At 54.1% G+C, this 15,985-nt stretch overlaps 2 protein-coding genes and 2 non-coding genes across 5 annotated transcripts in view; 3 read left to right on the top strand and 1 right to left on the bottom strand.

Moving 5' to 3' along the window:
- Positions 1-6,911, top strand: part of RCSD1 (RCSD domain containing 1) — a 39,270-nt gene extending 32,359 nt beyond the window's left edge. For both annotated transcript variants that reach the window (XM_055702136.1, XM_005445465.4), the window contains 4 exons: positions 869-940; positions 2,265-2,468; positions 3,337-3,979; positions 4,816-6,911. In XM_055702136.1, the coding sequence (XP_055558111.1) occupies positions 869-940; positions 2,265-2,468; positions 3,337-3,966 (906 nt within the window). In that variant the 3' untranslated portion in view covers positions 3,967-3,979; positions 4,816-6,911. The remainder of the gene's footprint in view (positions 1-868; positions 941-2,264; positions 2,469-3,336; positions 3,980-4,815) is intronic.
- A 2,180-nt stretch (positions 6,912-9,091) lies between these two features.
- TRNAP-CGG (transfer RNA proline (anticodon CGG)) lies at positions 9,092-9,163 on the top strand. Its single transcript has one exon. It is a non-coding gene; the product is annotated as a tRNA-Pro (tRNA).
- A 443-nt stretch (positions 9,164-9,606) lies between these two features.
- Positions 9,607-9,678, bottom strand: TRNAP-AGG (transfer RNA proline (anticodon AGG)). Its single transcript has one exon. It is a non-coding gene; the product is annotated as a tRNA-Pro (tRNA).
- Positions 9,679-14,028: 4,350 nt separating this feature from the next.
- MPZL1 (myelin protein zero like 1) overlaps positions 14,029-15,985 on the top strand; it is a 41,945-nt gene continuing 39,988 nt past the window's right edge. Inside the window, exon 1 of the mRNA XM_055701381.1 lies at positions 14,029-14,167. Within this exon, the coding sequence (XP_055557356.1) occupies positions 14,035-14,167 (133 nt within the window). The 5' untranslated portion in view covers positions 14,029-14,034. The remainder of the gene's footprint in view (positions 14,168-15,985) is intronic.

Genomic DNA, 15,985 nt, shown 5'->3' on the forward strand with positions numbered 1-15,985 from the left:
GAATATTGTCTTGAGGTGTCCTCCATACAGCACCCTTGAGTGAGCTGATCCAAGTAAGCTGGCCGCTACTCACTAAAGTTTACACTCAGGACGTTTCTAGTCACTTCTGTCCTTCTGTGTTTCAGGGTACGAGGTCTACCCACCAAATTTCACATTGTCACCTGCCCTTAGCAAGGAGGTTGTTCTTTGTCCTTTTCTGACGGCTACAAGCTCTTGCCGCCTCCATGACAAAGGAGCATGAGCTTTAAAACCTTAGATACTTTACTTTTCCTTTGGACCTGAAAAAAAGCAATGTGCCCCTTCTCTAAGCAATGCTGTCACTCTCTCAAACTGTTGTCAGCCTTTCATAGCTCTACCTTTCTGGCCACTTAGGCCTTTCTGGCCCATACTAATTGGATACCCTTTAACTCTGTTAGTCAAATGGTGGCAGAAAATCTTTCCCATCACAAAAAGTTCACAATGTTTACTGATGTTAAGGCTTGTACCCTTTAAAAGGCAGAATTTTAATCTGCCTGGTCCTGAAATAGTAACAGTCTGTGTCATAGGTTAGATACCTTAATGAAGGCCATGTAGCAGCTGAGCCATTACACCTCGCCTAACTCAGATACGTGAGCCAGAAAGCAGATAATCACCTTTTCTCCCAGAGGAAAGATACATGTATGTAGAGCCCTAGGATGGCTAGATAACAAAAGGGGAGCAGGGTCAGGAAAGAAGAAAGCAAACTTTTGTGTGAAGGCACTATATGAGGCTTTATTTGCTCCCTTACTAGCACTTTGTTCTTACTTCTTCCACGTTTTCTGCCTTCACTCTATTTCCTATTTTTCACCTACTTCATTGTGACTTTTTCATGTTTCATTTTGTTTTGCAGAAGCGGTCTCCAAACGCATGCCCCGTTCCCAAGGTCAAGGTGAAAAGCTCTCCTATGATTGAAAAGCTGCAGGTAGGTCCTGGAAGAGCCCACACGGCTGCCCCAGCAAATTAAAACAGATTGGCATTTGTCCTAGCTGCTTCTCTTGTGGAGCAGCCACAGGGGAAGGGGATCCAGGAGCCAAGGGTGACAGCTAGGTAAGCAGGGCAGTGGCCTCACCAGTGAGGGCCCAGTCCCACAATACACAAACAAGGAAGGCAGTGCAGGTCTGGTAATGGTAACCAGTGTCAGAAACAGTCCAGCGATCCTCAGGCACATCCATAGGCAGGTCACTGTATCGGTCGGGATCATCTGGATCTGCGGAGGAACATGGCTGGACAGGGGCACAGCTGCAGCCACAGCTCAAGTAGGCAGCAGCGGCAGAAGCCTCAGTTTAAATGCAGTTTGCAAGAGAAAGTGAGAGAAACCTTGGCTGAGACTTGTTCCAGCTCTTTCTTCACGGCAGTCTAAATCAAACTATCACCTGCACCCTGCCAGGGAGCTGGCCTTGAGCACAGCTATGGTCCTGGCAGCGGGCAGTGTGCTCCGGGCTCCGGCACTCTCCTGCATGTGCCTAGAAGCTCTGCGCATCCCTCGCCCCGATTCCCCCAGTTACACGCAAACACGCCCAGTGCCTCTTGCCCTTTCTGTATCTCTTTGTGAGCCTGATTTACGCTACGGAGGCAGCTCAGCACTCAATAGCCTGTAGACATAGTGCTCTGCCGCTGCCAGCTGCCTCCCCTGGCAGCACGTGCGACCCCAGAGCTGAATGCCTCCTGGCTGCCCGGACACAACATAAGCCTATTCATAGCACCGTCCCTCTTAATATACCCAAGGACATTTGCTTCTTAGTGACAGACCAGCAGGAAGTGTTTTGCCACAGTTAATCACACGCTTGCTTCTTTCCATCATCTTTTCACTCCTCCCGACTGTGCAGATCATTCAGAAGACCCACAGATCAGGGTGGAAAATGCGAGGTCCGCTTGGGCACACACAGGGATGGTTTAAATCTCAAGGTGATTGCTGGCTGGTTGTTCAGACTTTCTCGTGGCTCAGCCACTGTAGACTGTGCTGGCTTGGCTGGGTCACTGGAAAATCCCAAAAGGCCTCATGATGACAAAGGGACATGTCTTGAGATCCAGCTACTGGTGAAGGGCAAACGTCCAGTCATAACTTCTCTGCCCGGACTTGTTTGTTGACAGTGTCACCAGGAGAGACCCATAACCAGAAGGTATGTGGGTTGTGACAGCTGAGATGTGGCTGCTCCCGTGGCAAGAGCAAGTGTTCCTCCATGTGGTTACTGCCTGTAGTACACGCTGGTGTCACACACGCCTGTGACAGGGATTTTTCTTTGCAGGCCAATCTGGCTTTTGCTCCAGCTGCTCTGCTGCCGGGAGCATCTCCCAAAAGCCCTGGTCTGAAACCCCTGGTTTCTCCGTTCAGCACCCCTCCCTCAACACCCAGCAGCCCGGGGATTCAGTCCCAGCCTGCTGAAGCCAACGAGACGCCAGTCAGTTTCGATCAACCCCCAGAAGGCACTCAGCTGCAATGCTACAACAAGGTAGGGTATGTGCTGGGATCTCTCCATTACAGCATGAAAAGGCTTGCTTCTCGGGTGGAGATGAAGAGGAAGAGGAGGCTGTAGCCCTCAGCCCTGCCATAATAGTGTGTACTTGTGGCCAAGGGAGGAGATCTACGCGTTGGGTTTGAAACAGCCTTTCAGTGTAGCTCTGTGGAGTCTCCTCTCTGCCCACCTGCATGTGGAGCTTTGTGCTCCAGCAGCTCCAGCAGCCTTCCTGGCCCAGTGGGTAAAGGGAAGGCATGAAGTGGCAGGACCCAGTCACTTCAGCTCAGCAGTAACAGGGTGGCTGGTACCTGGGCAAGGAGCGCTGTGTGGAGGTGGTGCCCTGTGCCAGCAAATGTCAAAGGTGGCTGAGGGGCAGTTTAGGGAGCCCTGCAGAGCACGAAAGTTTGGCGGATGTCCCCACGGAGTGCTCAGCGCTTCAGTGGGGAGCTGTAACCTGCATTCACCATCATCAGCTGGAGTGCAGACTCCTTCCTCAACCTCCAAATGGCCAAGAGTAGGAAAGGCTGAGACATCCAGTCAGGAGCATTTGTGAAACGAATGCAGCATCCTTGGGTTTAGGGTCTAACCTGGCCAAGGAGCAACAGTTTAAATTGGGACGATAATCTCTGGCACCATCTTTACAGAAGGAAAGAAGGCACACATATACAGAGTTGCTTGTCCTATAAAGTAGTCTCTCAGTGGCAGGGAGCACTCTTCTCCTTACCTTTCAGTGGCAGAGCAGGATAAGTGAGGCCACCTGGGTAGCAATCAAGTTTCCCATGGTATTTTCCTCTGTTGTGCTTTCCTGCTTTCCAGTACCGCTTTCTTGACTGCTTCAATGTCTGCTTTTCCTGTCTCCAAGGTGCGGACGCGGGGCTCGATAAAGCGCAGGCCTCCATCCAGGAAGTTCCGAAGATCTCTGTCGGAGTACGGAGATGGGGAAGATTTAGGGGTCAACATCTCCTCTCCAGAAAACGGTGCCAAGGAAGATGGGGATGAGGTGTTTGGGCCCAAGGGCAAGACAGAGGCAGGAACAGGGAGTAAAGAGCAAAAAAACCAGACAGGGTCTGATGAGAAGCCCCCATCAAGGAGAGGATCCAGCAGATCAGAAGATGAAGAAAAAGGAGAAAAACAGGCAGATGAAATGACTCCTTGCAAGAGTAACGCAGCAGAGACAAAGGAGGAGGAAGGATGTTGTGGTGCCCCAGGGGAGGAGAACTCTCTCCAGCCTCCCTCTGGAAACAAGGAGAAGGTGTGTGAGGGTCCCCAGGGAGAAGAGCAGCCAGGCAGTGCTTGTGAACAGGAAAAGGGGGACAAGGAGAAGGAAGAAGCTGATGCAGAAGCAAAGGAGACCACTGAGAGCACAGATGCAGAGGGAATGTCAAACACTGAAGAAACACCACTGGCCCCTGAACCGCTGCAGGACGCAGTAGGCTTAGAGACTGTCAATGAGCCTTCATCGTCAGGCAGGCCGGAGAAGGGCACAGTGTAACTGTGACGCACAGGTAAGCTGGGTCGGCATGATAATGGCTCCTAAAATACCAGAAGGTTTTGTTTATTAATGAAAATGGCAACTGTGACAGAGCACACCAACATTTTTTGCTGCTTCCCACACCGCAGAAGTATCAAATGTGAGGCCTGCAGAGGCTGCAAGGCAGGGTATGTAAAACAACCAGCCCTCCTGGGTGGTGGTACAGAGAGAGAGGATGGAGAAGCAGCAAAGCTGATTCTGGGTTCAGTAAAACAGAGAAGCTTTGCTGACCAGGCACCCTGCTTGATTGCTGTTTTGAAAGCCATTTGAAAAGACTTTTCCCCAGCGGTAACCATGTATATACTATCTCAGGATACCTCCTTACATGTGTATGTGTGCACACTTTGTGTATATACATGCATAAATATATATTCTTTCTATATATGTGTGTTTATAGCTTTTTAGCTTTGCCAGCAAAAATAGTGTTTGCACATATACCAGTTTCATGATCAGCTCTGGAAGCAGGCAAACACAGGCCTCTGCCGCTTGGAATAAAAGAGAATTTCTACTGGCTAAAGCAGGGGTTTGTTCCATGTAGCTTCTTATGTGTTCTCTAACCACCGATAACGTAGCCACAGATGCCTGAGGAAATATCTCATTCCACCTCAACCACCTGTCCTCTCTTCAAATGCCTCCTTGGTTTGGCAAGGAGCGACTGAAGGTGGCGGGCTGGGGCTCAGGCTGCACCTGGCGTTTGCCTCCTGGTACGGAAACTACCGCAGTACTCCCAGGTCACGGAGCCCCCAGTACTGTATCTACTTAAAGCCATGATTATTTTTCACAATTTCCTTACTTTTCCCCTCTCAAAAGGATACACCCAATCAGGGCACAGGAGACTTAACATGTGAATAGGAGCTATCTAACTCAATCAAGGTGGAAGCTACTGGAAAACCTTCAGTGGCTGGAGAGGAGCAGAATACGGATGTCCCCCGAGGTCCAGATGCATACCGGAGCTGAGTGGCTGCTTGCTGGCTCTCTGCTTTGCACCATCATACTTTGGGACAGTTGGAACAAGAGACTGGCTTGCAGTCGCTTCAGAGTTCAAAACTGAGGTGTTGGCTGATGTTCCTTGGTGATATTCGCGGCTGAGAGACCTGATACACGCTGTCCTGGGGTCAACAGCCACCATCACTCCTGGTCCCTCTGCTCCTTCATCCTGCTCCAAAACGTCTTTTTCTTCTCCCCTGCATTGGTCTTAGATGAAGTTAATCACTTACATACATACATGTATGGTGCCTTTTTGATAGCTTCTTTTGAAAAATTTTGGGTTTTCAAATTTCAGTAAATAATGTTTTAACAGTAGGAAAACATATGTTTTCTCCATATATGCTGTGTAGCAGACAATGTGAACCTTGAACATGGAGAAAACTCTTAGGATATTGTTCATAAAGCATAAAATCCCTTTGAATTATTCTTCAAATACTTCAAAGCGATCTGTGAAACAGCCAGCCATGGTAAGAAATTTTTCTGTGGGCTTCAACTTTGGGGTGTTTTTAGTGCTGGTGGAAAGTAACAACCAACAGATTTGATGCACAGAAAAGGTGTGTTGCGTAGGCCAGCCGGGCAAGTTTTCTTATCGAGGTGTGAGCTCTGGTCCAGATTTAGAAGGCCCACCTGTCCATCAGTCTGTCTCATTTCCAGACCCTATCCAATCTTTTGATTCTTTTTTGAAACTTTCAGTGAGTGGCCACTGAGTGCTACTCATGATAGAAGGCATCCTAGCTTACTGGAAACAGTCGATTAATTTTATGTAGGTCAAATTAATTTTATGTAGGTCAAAGAAGAGGTCTTAGATGGCTGAGTTCCCAGTCGTAGGGCCTGACTGAATATGAATTGGTGAAGGTCAAATAGCCAGTCCCCCCCTAAGTACTCAGGCATTGTACTAGATTTGCATTCACTCATGGGGTACCAGTTAAGTCATGGGTCTAGCTAAGCCAAAAAAAAGTTTTTACACCTGGAAAGTATTTGTTGCTCCTAACAAGTTATCTGGGGAAAGATAACAGACCCTCTTCTGACCAGTTTCCTGACAGTAGTGCTTGAAGCTCTATCTGCAACTCTGGAAAAGCTGCTCTGGCTCAAGCCCATGGGGCTCATGTCCACAGTGTGTCATGGAGCTGTGGACAAGTCTGGGCTCGCTGGAGACAGTGAGCCAGTCTTGTCAAAAGCAGAGCCAAGGCGTCAGCTAGCTGTTAGGTGCTGTGAACGGTCAGGGGCCAGTGCCTGAACCTGCTGCCAGCCACCTAGCACCCAGCAACACAGACGCAGCTACAGAGACCAGTGGCGGAACCAGCCAGCTCCTCTTCATCCATCACAGAGCTCCTCCTGGCACATGTTCGGCTGAGAAGAGTCGGAGGCTCAGGTTGTCCCTGTCTGTCTGGTGAGGCACAAGCATTTTACACAACACAGCCCACACCTGTCCTTGAGTGGACTTCGCAACACAGCAGTGTTACAGACCTGATGGTTTTAAGGGATATCCCCTTTCTGTTCACCAGCTCTAAAATGGCGAGGAAAGAAGCGGCTCTGTGCCCTGCCTTTCTTTCTCCCGGGTGAGAGCACCGAGGTGTCATTTGCTGAGAGCCAGCGGTGCTGACCTTCCTGCGTAGCATGGGCTTGTTGGCAAACACAACCCCCACATCCTTTTGAGCCATGTTGTGGAGCATTGTTGCCTTTGAATCCATTTTAATCTGTTTGTTAGAGCTTGTATTCCAGGGCAGGCTGCAATCATTCACTGTACCCTGTTTCTTCTTCATTGTCCCATCTGGATGTGAGTGATTGTGCCTTACTGTATATATAGATATATGTGTGCCTGTTTAGAGAATGAGTATGTGTGTCCCAAGCAAGGGAATGGAAATCCAAGGGAGAAGCAGAAGAAATAAATGGCGGAATAAAACCAAACCAAACTAAAATCTGTGTGTTTCCTCCTGGGGAGATGAAGGAGCCTGAGGAAGGATGGAGAAAGCTGGTAGCAGCAGGCAAAATCGAGGTTGGATTTCCCTGCCATTGGAACAGTTTAACATTCAATTTTAATTTGTGATATTTTTTACTGTTTGGGAACAGCAGTAACTGATGTGCTTAATCAACAAAGAAACGTGTTCTTGGGGGCAAGCAGTGGCACTGGAGACAGCTACACTCTGCCGCAGCCCTGCAGGTATCAGGTATCTAGGAACAGAAGAAAGCAAAGCCATCTAGCCTAGTGCCATTTCTCCAACAGCATCCTTTCTCAGGGGAAGCGTAAAAATCCAAGGCAACACACAGGGATCCTTCCTGTGAGATTTCCCAGCTTCCGGCAATCAACAGTTTAGAGATTTTCTGTGCCAGAAGTTGCATCACCATCTTTGCCCTTGGTGGCTTTACAAGTTGCAGGAAAAAAAGCTGAAGGCGTGCACACATCCCTCTCAGGGCGATGCTTGCTCAGGGGCACACAAACCTTGCCCCGTTAGCAGGCCAAGTGAGAGGAGATTTTAGAAAAGTCTTTGGCCAGCATTAGCATCGTGACACTGCAAAAGCAGAGAATACATGTGGGGGTGTATCCTGACCCCATCCATACTATCACAAAACATTGGCTTGGGCAGCGTGGTCCTGTATCCAATAAGGCATACGGAGTCAAAAAGTTTTGACTGAAACGTAAATCACAGCTTGGCTGGGTGCATAGGGTGGGGGCACTTATTCACACCCATTTACATCTGCACATTGGTTATTTGGGGTGTGTAAGGTCAGGTGTAAAAGCAATAATGGTCGAACAGGGAAATGCCCTCAGCAAGAAAAATCTGATGTAATTTATGCAGTTCCTTTGGTGTGGCTGGTGCGTGAAAAATTAAAAAAAAAAAAAAAAGTAAAAGCACAAACTTCAAGGCTAGAAGACCTTTAAATTGGGGGGGGGGGCGGGCGAGGAGACTGCTGCTGTTGTGTTTGGTCGGGATGTTGTTTTTATGGTTGTTTTTGGATTGGACTATGTTTACACTGTATGAGCCACAGGAGTGTTAGATGGGTAAGGACTGAGAGCTATTACTGGTAGAACAGGGGTTTTTAAGATCTGGGATGCCAGGGAAGCCGGTACAGAGGTGTGGAAACACGAGGGGGACCCTTGAGGGTGACAGTGGGCACTAGCAGGATATCGCACAGCAGGGACAAAGCAGGAGGCAGAGCCGCAGCTTCAGAGAAGGAAGGCAATGCCACTGGCGCCTCTGGGCCCCAGCTCGACAAACACTCCCCAGACCGAGGCACTTCTCCCCGAGCCCGAGGCCCTTTGCTGTGTTAGGCCCCTTCCCCTGCAGCCGTTGGCGGCCCCCGACGGCCACTCGCGGGGCCACTGGCTGGAAGGGGACCACGGCCTGCCTGCCACAGGCCCGGCCGCCCCACAGGCCCTCACCTCACCCGCTCGGGGGGCTGCCAGGAGAGGACCCCGAGGCACTGGCACACGTCCATAGGTGTGTAGCCCCCCTCCCCGACCCCACAGGGCCGCAGGGCCCCGCACACCGCTCCGCCCGCCCGCACACCTCAGCGGGGCGGCAGCGCCTCATGGCTCCGCACAGCTCGGCCGGGAGAAACCAAAGCTGTTGGGGGGGTGCGGGGTGGTGGTGTACGTGTGTGCGTGTGTCTGTGTGTCCCGCATTCCCCCCTGCCCATCCGCTGAGAATGAGCGCGCCCGGCTTCGAACCCCGGGGCCGTGCCTGCCCGGCACGCGCGGCCCGCACGAGCCCGGGACGGGAGGGGGGGCGTTCCTCCGCCCCTCGGAAGAGCGCAGGAGCGGTATCTGCGCGGGGGGCGCCACGAGGCCCGCCACCCCCACCCCCCACCCCGGCACTCGGAATCGTCTCTACCAAGCGGAGCCGTAGGGGTCGGGGGAAGGGCGATGCCACGGGTTGCCCTGCGCGGGCGGAGGGGGGGCGGAGAGGCAGGAGAAACAGCATCAGCCTCCGCAGTAAGGGAGAAGAATGGTGTCTTCCGAAGCGGTGGGCGGAACCATTGGGAGTCTGGTGGGGGGGAGGGCAGATCTACGAAGGCGCCAGCGGGGGCTGGGTAGCGCTGGGCGGGAGGAGGCGGGAAGTGAATGAAATAGTATGCTGGGGAGGAGGCAAGGGAGAGCGGCTCGTTGGTCTAGGGGTATGATTCTCGCTTCGGGTGCGAGAGGTCCCGGGTTCAAATCCCGGACGAGCCCGCTGAGAGAAGGGGGCGCGGCAGCGCCTTCCGTTTTGCCGCCGCGGTGCCCGCCTGCGCTTTTGTGCCTGGGCGCCGCGGGCCCGCCCGCAGCGGGAGTGTGGGCTGGGGGGAAGGGGCCGGGGCCGAGGGGCAGCGCCGTGCTGGGCGGCGCGACAGTGGGGTTGCGGGGGCCGGGGAGAGGCCGGGGCAGCGGCGCGGCGGGCGGGGTGAAGTGGGGGCGCACGGCGGGAGGGTGAGCCCTGCCGTGTGGGTTACCAGCGCTTCTTCCGCGCGTTACAAAGGAGCGTGTCTCATGATACGTCCTGCCCGCGTCCCTTCGCTGCTTGCGGGAGCCTCCGCTGCGTGCCCGGGGAGCGCGGCGCTGGCCGAGCGGGGCGGGGAAGGATTAAGGCTGTTGCGAGGGGCAAAAAAAAAAAAAAAAAAACCGGTAAAAAAAAAGTTGGGCTCGTCCGGGATTTGAACCCGGGACCTCTCGCACCCTAAGCGAGAATCATACCCCTAGACCAACGAGCCGCCGTGTGAGAGTGTTTCTCTCCTTTGCAGAGGAACGCTCCGGTGGCGCCGCCCGGCCCGGCCCAGCCGCAGTTGACGCCGGTTCTCACCGGCCCAGCCCCGGGGGCTGCCCGCAGGCGGAGGCGGTGCGGGCCGCCGGCTGGGACGGGGACAGGCCTGTGCGCTGTGTCTTCTACTACAGCCCATGCCTAGGAGCTCGTAACAGAGACGGGCGAGAAGCCCCGTCGGCGAAGGCGAGGGGCACACGGGCTTGGTGGCAGCCGAGCGCCGGCGGGCGGGCGCCGCGCCGTGATCTGGCTCCTCGCGGGCAGCGGAGGCCGCAGCTCCCGCCGCTTTACCTCAGCGCGGGCCGGCACGGCTGCCCGTGAGGGGTGGGCTCGGCCGCCTCAGCGCCTGCCCCGTGTGGCCGGCAAGCGGGCCGCTGTGGCCAGCAGCCCACCGAGGGGGGGTGGGGCAGGGCTGACGGCGACCCTCCGCCGCGGCCGTGTCGGGACAGCTCGCAGCCGTCTGCGGGGCGCTGCGTTCCGCGGTGCTGATGGGGCCCGCGCACCGCTGCTGCGCCGGGCCTGGCTCCCCGGGTGCCTTCCGAGGGCTGGGGGAACCCCGCCGCCCCTGCGTGCCGCTGGGTGTAGGCCGAGCCATCAGCCTCAGCAGGCCGACCACGGACCCCTTCCAAAGGAGGCAAATTCACGGCTGAATTCTGTCATTCGGAGCTGCCGTGGCGTTCGGTTCCTGCCTGACGGGAAGGTTTTATGCGACCTCTGTACGTCCCACTCAACAGTGCTGGTCAGGCGAGAGCTCAGTGCTGCCTTGCCTCTTGTGCCCGTAGAATAACATTGCTAAACTTACTTTGCCCATATTGCAAGAAACTGGGAGGAAGGGTACAAGGGAGAGGCAGGAAAAATAATAGCTTTCATTGTATGGGCTTTTTAATATATCACGGATATCAAGAATACTTGTGGCTCCAGTCGTTCCTTAGCATCGGTTCAGAGCTGGAATAGCTCATTCTTAGCACCTTTTTCCGTTACAAGGTTCCGTTCCGTTTCCAGAGGAACGCGTACGCTTGCACAGTGAGCGATCCAAGACATTCTTCTTAATCGAGTTATGGAAAAATAATTACCAAACTTTTCAAGCACCATATGCAACTACCGTGCTGCTGCCCGCTCTGAGTTTTGAAAGCAGCACTGCATTTGTGTCTAACCAGAGTGAAGATGAATGCAGCACTGTTTGCCAGTCACAATTTCTCCCAGCTTGTAGAGGAAAAAGTAATGCAATAGACACCCAGTAGTTCTTTTTACAAACAGCCTGGTTTTCCTTTGTCCCTCATGTTCTTCTCTTACTGTTTCTAAACGAGCGAGTCGGGTGGGGTATTTTCTGCAGGAATGTGTATCTCTGCACATTAAACAGTGTCTACTGTACATTTCTCCTAGGAGGTTCAGACAGGCAGGCTAAATAGAAAATAATCAAAACCATTAAAAATGTGAAATCCGTCTGAACGTATTTGTTTCTCCTCCTAGAAGATGTTACACTTACTTTGTTTGACATCGTAATCCTGCTTGCTCTGTCTGGCGAGCTACTAGAGAGCGCTCCAGAACAGCAGGCTAACAAAGGTCTGAATTTCTAACAAAACCAGCAACCACAAAGAAATGTATTTAATCTCCTCCCCAGTGACACACACTTTTTTAGAGCTTCCTTTTGTAATCAGTGAAAACAAAGAAGAGACAAAAGCATTTTTCCTTCTCTTGTGGGACCGAATGCTGACTTTACAGCGTGGAAGACAGCTCAGAAACCAGTTAGGCAGCATGACAGCAGTCTAGCAGGAGGCTGCTGTGGTCTCTCTTGCCCCAGTGCTCTGTCACTGCTGCTTGTCTGACCTTACAGGGAATGGATTCAGCATGAAGTAACTCCCCACCTGTCCATACGCAGGCAGAAAAAATGAGTCCGTTGCCAGCTAAGTGAGCTGAATCTCTAAGAAATGTGATAAATCCCAGTATTATCGCTAGACAGAGGGTAGAGTTGCATAGCTAGAGGGAAAAAGGATGGCAGCCATTAGACCTTTATTTGGTTAGGTTATCGGGGAGTTGTGCGCTGAGATGAGTTAAGGAATTGTGTAGTACAGCCTGTAGGCTCTGCGTTTAGCAGCTTGCTCCGAGAGGTCTTCCCAGCTCTTTTTGTCATAGCCTTAATAGTAACACCTCATAGCATACACATGCAGTATGTGTTCCCAGGGCAGATTAAGTTGTTCAGCACCCTGCTTCCTCTCTGGAAACAGTGGGAGACAATAATTTGATCATTACTATCTGGATGGAAAATAGCCTACGATAAGTAGACCAGATACTCTCGCAGACGTTCTCTGCGTTGGAGAGCAGTACTGCCACCCAGCAGATGGAGCAGTCGTAGGGGCTGTACCTGTGGCAAAGTCACCTCAGCTCTGTCAGGGAAGGGAGAGATTGCAGGAATCCTCTGGCAAGGGGCGCCCAGGCTCATTAGTACACAAAAAGAGAACGTGAGAGCTCTGTGAAGGACAGTAAATTTGGGAATCAGAAAAAGGATGTTTGGGTTTTTGGTTGGGTTTTTTTTGTTTGTTTGTTTTTTAAAAAAACACTTTAGGTTGGCCATCTTGAAAAAGTGCCTAGAAAGGTGAAGCTTGGACTGTTCAGGGGATAGAACATTTTTAAACTGTGCAGTACTGAAGGACCTGAAGGTAAACAATGAACTCTGGGTATCAACGTGCTTCCGTGGTGGTGGAGCACTTCCAGTCACTGAGGAGAGCTGCAAGGGCTGGTGGAGTTTCCATGGAAAGGAAGAGCTCTGAGGGAGTATTGAGGCAAAAGTCCTTGGGATGAGAGTCTTATCACTGCCTGTGAGTTCCTGCTCCGTTTGGGAAGTGAGGATATCGATCAATTGGCTAAAGACTCACCTGTGCAAGGGAAGTCAGAGGGTGACTTCCAATGAGGAGGCAACCAAACAAGGTGATAATCTTGTGATACAAAGAGTTGGCCTTAATCTTTATTCCCAATTGCTGCCCTTGATTTCTGGCAGCCTGCGTTTCTAGAAAACATGCACAATGGTTAGCTGAGGAACACACTCCAGAGCTTCCCCCCAGGGTGTAAATAATGATATGCCATTACGTTTCAAATCCAGTGCGAACTGTGACCTGGTGTCTTGCATCACAGCTGGAAAAAAAAACCCAACCAAACAACTTGTCTTGTTTAAACAGCTTGTCTTGGTTTTTTTCCACAGGGGTTTGCTTCATCACAGCCCTTCCCAACATGGCACATAGTAGCGGGGCTTTCCTGTGACCTCTTTTGTCTGTAGATGTGATCAGGTGGCCAGAGAGTGGCAGAGAAACCAGTGCCACGTGCCCCTGGGTGAGGACCAGCATCCGCGGAGCACTGGGCAGGAGCCAGCCCAGGGCACCGCGTGCTGCCGGAGCCTGGGTGCAGCGAGCAGCAGCCTCCCAGTACAGCAGCAGCCTCCCAGTACGGCCGTGCTTGTGCGACTGCTTCGAAATACACAGCTTCGCAAAAGGGCTTGTTGTGTGCAAAGTGGATCCCCAAGGAGAGGGAGTGAAGCATGGGGATAAGGACGGAAGGGTGGAAGCGTGGTCTCGGGGGCTGTAACAGCAGGCAGCCCCATCGGGGGGAGGGGGGTGACATGCCACGTCGGTATTTTCAGGCGGAAGGCAAAGGTGGTCGGTGTCGCGGGATTGCTGCTGGGGGAGCCCGGACGGGCATTGCACGCCAGAGCAGGCTCTCTGCCTTCACGGGGAGGAACAAGAGGGGTCTCGGCGGGGCACCCCTGCGAGGACGGTCGTGGGCTGGCTGCGGCCGTACCTGGCGGGGTCCTGTCCTGCTGCCTGCGGAGGCTGAAGAGTTTGTCAGCAGCGAGACCTGGTGCTCCCAGGCCCCCCGGCCCTGCCAGCATGGCTAGGCGTGGTGGGGATCGTCGTGGTGATGCTGGGCATGCTGGGGATGCTGGGCAGAATGGACGTGATGGACATGGTGGGGATGGTGGAGATGATGTGGATGACGGGGATGCCGCCGCGCTCCTGCGCCCGGGCACGGTGGGCCCGCGTCCGCGCTCCCGCAGCATCACCCGCCGGGCGTGGGGGGGTGGGTGGGGTAGTACGTGCCCGGCTCGGGGGGCGGGCCAGTACGATCCCTGCCCTGATAGGACGCCTGGATTTAACGGATGGCTCCGCCGACCAATCCTTAGGGAGGAGCGGGGCAGGGCCGGGGCGGGGGCGAGGGGGATGCGGGAGGTGTGTGCGAGTGACAGCGGCGGAGCCCTATCCCGGCGAGGGAAGGGGGCTGCGGGGCGCGGGGGGGGCGGGCCCGCGGCCGGGGGCGGACAATGGGGGCGCGGGGAGGTGGCGGCTGGAAGATGGCAGCGGCTGGAGACATCGCGGGGCGCCCGGCGGCCGCCGCTCCCGCGCGGCTCCCCTGCTCGGCCTGGCTGCTGGCCGCCGCCGCCGCGCTGACCGCCGGTGAGGGATGGAGGGAGTGCGGGCCGGCCGCCGTTTGCCCGCGGGGCTGCGCTCGTAGCCAGGGCGGAGCTGGATGCGGCGGGGGGAGCAGCCCGACGCGACCCTACCCGAGGCGCGGCGGGCGGCGGGCTGGGCTCGGCGGCCTGGCTGGGGCCCGGCGGGGCTCGCCCGCCCCGATCCGCGCTGGGGAGGGGGGGGGGCCCGGCCCGGCCCGGCCCGGCGTGTGGGGGGCGCCGCGGGGCCCGGCGAGGTGGGGCGGCTCTTCCCCGGCCGGCGCGGGGGGCGCCCGCCCGTTCCTCCCTCTGCGTGCCGTTCCCCGTCGCCGCCGGGTTACCGGAGCGGGGTGTGTGCGTGTGCGTGTGTGTGTGGGGGGGCACGGCCTCGGTGCCCCCCTGCCCGCCCGCCTCTGAACCGCGCCGCGGGTGCGTGTTCCCGCCCGGCTGTGGCAGCCTGCTCGCTCCCCGGCCGGCCGGGCCCCGGCGGGACACCCGGCACGGCCGCGCCCGGGCTCCCTGAGGGACGAGGCGCGCTGTCCCGGCGGGGAGGGCGGCTGTGACCCCGCGGGCCCTGCCGCGGCCGGCCCCCGGCCCGGGGGTCCCACGGGCGGGCTGCGTGGGCCCCGCGGGGCTGCGCTCGCCAGCTCTGCCTCGGCGAGTTGGGCAGCCGGGCGGGAGCCCTGTGCGCTGAGGGAAGGCGCAGCGCGGCCGGGGTGCCCGGCAGGCGGGGACGCTGCAGTTGTGGTAAATGACTTAGAAAACACCTTTGATTCGGGCAGTGGCGATGTATTTGGGTCGAGGAGGCGTTACATCAGCCAAAATGAAGTGCTTCTGACTCACACAGACGGAGAAGGCGTGCAAGGGGATGGAGCGGTAGAAACGGCGAGGGCGATGCTGGGCTTGGCTGTGGCTTACGCTCTGACAGGGCGCAGGGTTCTTCTACCTTGCAGCTGTTCTGAAACGAAAAGAGGGCACAGGATTCCCCAGGGAGCTCACTGTGTCGGTGCTAGGCATGGGCAGTGACGGGACGGCACCTGGAGATTTTTTTTTTCGTTGGCATTAATTGCTTAGTGGGTAAAACTTTGCAATGTATGTCAGTAAGAATCATTAAAGAAGCCTTCTCAGTTCATATGGAACGCTGTGAAACAGGCCGTCTGGAAAGAGGCTTGATAAGGAGCTGTGCTGAGTGGTAAGAAACTTTAAACTACTTATTTCTAAATAGCATTGTTTGGTTTTATTTAAGTTCAGTGCATTCTGCAGTGAATGTAAGTAGAGATTGCTGAGGCTTGTTAGTATTTAGAATTAAGTAGCTAGACTTGATACATGCATAGCTTACAGTAAAACCAAGTTCTTTGAAAATAAATATGGAGACAAGAGAAGAAAGGAGCATATTTCCCCTGACCACAACAAAAGGTACAACTACAGTAATGCTATGGGTAGCTGGGAGCAGTAGATCATCCTATAAAGTCTAAGGTATGTAACCAAATATAGTATCTTAAAACCAAGGAAGTCTACAAGATATTCTTTTGGAAGAGACCCTCCCTAGGGTGGAGACTATCTAAACAGTGAGACTGCAATTTAAAGGAATAAATGGGTGTTAAAATCACTGTCTTAATCTGTGTTGAACTGCGTTTAACCGTATTTCTGTTCCCATCCCTACAACTGTTGCTGTTTTTTTTCTAACTCCAACTCAGAAGTTATTCCTATGTTGGTTTCTTCTCTTTGTGTTTAAGCTGCGTATCCTTAATCCTCCTGTATGCTTTGAAAAAGCACTTTTATTTTTTCTGTCCACATGTGGAGTTGGCACAAGGTTAACATCTTT

Source organism: Falco cherrug, chromosome 2, assembly GCF_023634085.1.
Source record: "Falco cherrug isolate bFalChe1 chromosome 2, bFalChe1.pri, whole genome shotgun sequence".
Classification (NCBI taxonomy): Eukaryota; Metazoa; Chordata; class Aves; order Falconiformes; family Falconidae; genus Falco; species Falco cherrug.